The sequence below is a fragment of the Octopus bimaculoides genome, chromosome 1 (assembly GCF_046866305.1).
Source record: "Octopus bimaculoides isolate indiv1 chromosome 1, ASM4686630v1, whole genome shotgun sequence".
NCBI classification, from domain to species: domain Eukaryota; kingdom Metazoa; phylum Mollusca; class Cephalopoda; order Octopoda; family Octopodidae; genus Octopus; species Octopus bimaculoides.
The window spans coordinates 12,755,180-12,761,097 of NC_142928.1; the positions used below are offsets into that span (position 1 = coordinate 12,755,180).

Consider the following 5,918-nt stretch of genomic DNA (forward strand, 5'->3'; position numbering starts at 1 on the left):
CTACTACTACTACTACTACTACTACTACTACTACTACTACTACTACTACTACTACTGCTGCTGCTGCTGCTGCTGCTGCTGCTGCTGATGTTGCTGTTGCTAATGATGTCGCTAGAAATACTACTACTACTACTACTACTACTACTACTACTACTACTACTACTACTAACATTACCACAAACAACAACAATAACAACCACTCACTGTAAGAGGAACTACACTTTGTTCCTGCACTTTCTCAGTGCATTAATACCGCTATTAACACTATCTCCACATTAACTTAGACACCATCACATCATCACCAATACACAATCTACTTATTCCCACGACAACAACACAAACCAAATCGCTTAACTCACTCATCTCAGAAGTTTTCTTGAAGACTTGTTCTACATCCAGACTTGGGGGTTAAAATGAAGTTTAAGAGTATGCCGCTTTACTTCCCGCAAAAACAACTATAAATGCAACGTAAATGTACGCTCACTTCTTTCTGACCTGGACTCTTTTTACTCTTTACTCGCTTACTTGTTTCAGTCTTTTGACTGTGGCCATGCTGGAGCACCGCTTTTAGTCGAGCAACTCGACCCCAGGACTTATTCTTTGGAAGCCTAGTACTTATTCTATCGGTCACTTTTGCCGAACCGCTAGGTTAAGGGAACGTAAACACACCAACATCGGTTGTGAATTGATGTTGGGGAGACAAACACAGACACACATACACACACACACACGCACACACACACACACACACACACACACACACACACACACACACATATATATGTGTGCTGGAACGAAAACAATTGCAGCGTGGAAGGTGTTTATAAGCCATTTAAAATAACACACAAAATCCGTTAGATTCACTTCAACATTTAAATTTAATTTGTGAAAATATAACGGATTTTGTGTGTTATTTTAAATGGCTTATAAACACCTTCCACGCTGCAATTGTTTATATATACATATTATTTTGTTTAAAAGAGTTCCAACATTGTCTGTTTTTTTATGTTTTATTTAAATTCCTGCAAAATCAATGTGGGATATAGAATATGGAATATACTATATATAATATAATATACAATATATAATATAAAACATGTCGAACGCCGACGAAGGGAAATAACCCTGAAATCCGGATCCGTTCGTGCTACAGATCATGGTGAGAGGGATAACTTCCCTTGGCAAACAGGACACAGTCGTGTGTCGATAAGCCAGCTGGAGGAGATGTCCTCCTGGGGCTAAAAGCAACAGTAACATCCACCCCTAGGGGTCAGCCACACTTAAGCGGCAATATACTACACTTTATCGTGCAGTTACTGTTAATACTTCATTTAGAGAATTAACATTGCTTGTTTTCACCTTTTCGATATCAGTGAAGAATTTCACTGGAAAAGTAGATATAAGATTGCCAGGATTTTGTCTCTCTCACCAGGGTCAGTGGCTGTCGAACGCCGACGAAGGGAAATAACCCTGAAATCCGGATCCGTTCGTGCTACAGATAATGGTGAGAGGGATAACTTCCCTTGGCAAACAGGACACAGTCGTGTGTCGATAAGCCAGCTGGAGGAGATGTCCTCCTGGGGCTAAAAGCAACAGTAACATCCACCCCTAGGGGTCAGCCACACTTAAGTGGCAATATACTACACTTTATCTATATATATATATATGTATATATATATATATATATATATATATATATATATATATATATATATATATATATATATATATATATATATATATATATATATATATATATATATATATGTATGTATGTATGTGTGTATGTATCTGTATCCAGGTATTGGCATGCATAATTAATATTACTATATCTCATTTGATGAATATGTAGTGTTCGTAAATTTTAATTAACCAATCCAATGTAAATTTGTAAATTATTGTACTAAATGTTCTTACCCCTTTTTACACTGCCCTTATACCTTCTTTACTCATTATTATATTCAAATTATTATTAATAATATTTACGTATACTTGGTGAGCAGACAATATCATTAGCCCGAGAGACAAATACGCTATGCGGCATTTTGGCCGTCTTTACGTTCTGAGTTCAAATTGTGCCATGATCTAATTTGGTTACTATATTTTGAGGATCTATTGAAGTAAGTAAACAGGAAACCCTGGGCTCGATATCATTTACTAACACCCTGCAACTCACTTACAGGTATTGTTCCTGTAATTGGTATTAATCACGTGTATTAATAATTGTATCGGACGAGGCGTATATAAAATACAATTATCAACAATGTCCAGAAGTTCTCTTATTTCAAAATATTTTTCGTGGCACCGGAATGATTCATGCGTTCATTTAATATCTTCCACAGTTTGTAAAAAATTTCGGTATAAGGTATATGGTAAAAAACTACCTTTCTTTTGATGTCCTTCCAAATCTCATCCAAGGAATCAATAATCATTATATGATAGAGCGAATTATAATAGGTATGTTTTATACCTAATGCATTGACCAGCATACCAGTTACATAAACATCATCGACCCAAAAACGCGGAACTTTTAATGCAATTTTGAGTAAACGGACGGGCATGTCAGGGCTCAAGATATAAGCAGACCCCGAGCAATAAACGTCATAGAGGTTATTAGAATATTCTTCACGTGAAACATACCACTTACTTCTTTTGTCTCTAACGATTGGCATTCCATCCCATGCATTACACAATATAAATTTTTCCCGAGCATACTTGTACTGTTGTAGATATCTCAAATGTTTTACCACTTGAAAAATATCGACTAATATATCATCATCTGTTTTCATTATATATGAGATATTGTGGCAGTTTGTTGCGATCCAGCGCAACGCTGCCATTGCTTTGGAATTTAAGTTTCGATATGTATCGATGAATTCACTCTGTAATATGTCATTGTAACGGATAGATTCTAATTCGACCTTATCCATTAGAAGACGGTTGTCGACTACACCCATCACGAATAATAATTTGATTTTAAGATTGTCTAACACTTTTTTGTTGCCCCATGTTTGTCGTATTGCACTTCGTCGCTTAAAGTTCTTTGGTGCTGCATGAATATAAACAATCATAAAATCATCAGGGACACATATTAAAGAAGGTTTAATGATGTGACGTGAGTAATAAGGCAGTTCTTCTTCTGATGAGCTGTCCGGAAGGGAATTTTGAACTTTCATCTTCTCATTTTGTTTTGACTGTAAACCACCATTGACTGTTAATGATAAACCATGCACTAATGAATGATCAGTTTTGTTCTTATTTATATTTTCATCGATTGTGATATTCTTATCTATGGCATTATTACTCATTTTTCCCATTTCAAACTCCTGCCGATCCCGCCTCGAAAGCCATGGAACCTTAAATTCTTTCATCGTACAAGATGGGAGAAGAAGAACGTAAATTGAAGTGATGGTTAGGAAGAGGAGAAATATGCGGAATATTCTGGATCGGCGCGGGAATATTACTGCCATTGTTCATTATATATACAGCCTTTGTTTAGAAAGGTGCACTCAAATACCAATTTGATCAGTAATAAGAAAATGAAAAATTTATTAGCGAAACAAAAATCAAATTAATATTCGGGATTGTAGGTATAAATACATATATGCTTATATATTCACATATATATGCGTGCAGGCGTATATGCATCTATACATATAGGCATACATATATATTTTTTTGAAATTGGCGCAAGTTCGAAGTCGCTCCCAACCATATGTATATGTATATATGTACGTTTGTGTATGTGTGTGTACATGTGTGCATGCAGATATGTATGTATACGTATGTATGGTACAACTGACAGTTAATGTATTCCATTCAAAGAGAAATATATACTACACTGCGTAAGAAATTCCATTTTTGTCTATTGAATTATATTAAACAGTTCGAGGTAATTCGCATTGGCATGCTCTTTCAGTTCCTGATGTTGTTTAGGCTTCACTAAAAATAAATACACATTGTATCGAGTACCCAAATTTCGAAACTGCGACGACCTGTGCTGCATTCATGTGAAATCCCTATTCCACATGTCAATTCTAGATTTAGTTCAAGATGTTCCAGGGAATATTGTTATGCTCTCTGAAGAGTGTGACACTGATTTTGATCTGGGGGCGTATTTGAAAATCAAAATGACCGGCAAAATGTTTAATCACGCAGTATTGAATGATCTTGTAAGGGATCAAAAGGGTGCGGAAATTTTAGCTTGAAAATTTAGAGAGTAAAATGTGCTTAATTCAAACATATACATTACATTTTATAGAAAAAAGAGAACTTCATAAATAGTTTAGTACAGATGATAGTATATTGCTGCAAAGTACCTGGTTTGTTACTGGAGATGGGGTTTGAGTCATACGATGTAAATGATGGGCATCTGTTTTTAAAGGAAAATAATTCTCAACTATGTCTTACTGCAAAATGGCATTCTATACGGCTCGATTCCGACTTGGTACTCAACAAATATAAAAGAAATTATTAACATATAGAAAAGCTTTTATATCTTATCAAATATAGGAAGGTCCACTGGATCGTATGTGTTCAATTAAAAATTGTTAATTTTCTGCTTGGACGACAAGCAGTGTATATTACATATCCCTATTTCCTTTGCTTATGGCACAGCGGGGCCAAGGAAGAATATTATTTCTAACAAATCTGAGCAACAAAAACATCACTTACTCTCGTAGAAAAAACAACGTAATTACTCCAGCTAGGCTCTATCGAACAATATGTAAAAGCTTTAGATACGATCGTCAAGTGTTTCAAATGCATAACTTCAACATTTCCAAATTTAAATTATGAAAAAAACAAGTCGGGAATTTTCGACGGTCCACGAATAAAGGCATCAACGAAAGGTTGCGATTTTCCTAATGCCATGAATGGATGCGAACAAAATGCCTAGTTCTCATTCGTGGACTTGATAGAAAACTTTTAAGGGAAATTAAAGGGCAGATAACTACAAAGTAATCCTAAAAAAGAAAACACTTTCATTGGACTACAGACTGTTATGTTGCAATATGAGCGTAAATATGTATCTTTTGAATAGTGTTCTTGACCCATTTCCAAGTAATTTAAGCTCTTTAAATGACGACAACAGGAAAGATTCCAACAAGATATCGAAATTTTGGTGCAACGGTATAACGGATGCTGCGATTCCTCTACGATGTCTGATTACTATTTGATAAGAATATTTCATAAGATTGCTTGATAAGTGAGCTGCCATCAACAACCAAATGCGTTAGAAAGTCTTATGAACGAAAATTTTTACCAGACTAAAAACTGGTTGGTGACACATTTTCCCACTTTGTATGGATATTTTATCCTGTTTTTGCTGTTCTATCAGCTTTTGTGCGTTTGAAATATATTATCTTATTTTCATCTCACAATAAACATTTCAGCGCTTCTAAGGCAAACAGTTCTCTAATGTCGCTATTTATGAGATCAGTCACCCTATGTGAATTTGAAAAGTATATATCTCTAACAAGAATTTAGTTGCGCCATTTCTATCGAAGCTGTTATTCTGTTCTCATGAAATGAAATATCCCAAGACACATCGGTACACAGATATCACTGTGGTGACACTAAACTCCCTTGTTCGAAAATATAAGGACGCAGATAGTGCATCGACAGCCAGGTTATAACAGTACGTACGTTTCGTACAAGCTCCATTGGAGCTTGTACGAAACGTACGTACTGCTATAACCTATTGAAGTTTTGTCGTTTATCTTCAAATTTTATTCACCAAATCTCTTGATTTTGTTTTTGGTATTTATCCTACCAAATTCTGGTGCCTCAAACATTTTAAGTACCACATTTAATGTTTTGATTAAATCTCTCTCTCTCTCTCTCTGTATATATATATATATATTTCTGGTTCTGAAAGGTCTTGCGTTCGAGTACTTTACTTCTATCATAATTTAGTC

At 35.2% G+C, this 5,918-nt stretch overlaps 1 protein-coding gene across 1 annotated transcript; it reads right to left on the minus strand.

Annotated features, from left to right (window-relative positions):
• Positions 1-1,795: 1,795 nt before the first annotated feature.
• On the minus strand, positions 1,796-5,594 carry LOC128249754 (beta-1,3-galactosyltransferase 1-like). Its single transcript, XM_052974228.2, has one exon. The coding sequence runs from the start codon at positions 3,468-3,470 to the stop codon at positions 2,280-2,282; it is 1,191 nt and encodes a 396-aa protein (XP_052830188.2). The 5' UTR covers positions 3,471-5,594; the 3' UTR covers positions 1,796-2,279.
• Positions 5,595-5,918: the final 324 nt, after the last annotated feature.

What these genes read in the sequence shown, in the direction of transcription:
- LOC128249754 (XM_052974228.2), bottom strand. Translation starts at nt 3,470, where the DNA reads ATGGCAGTAATATTCCCGCGCCGATCCAGAATATTCCGCATATTTCTC.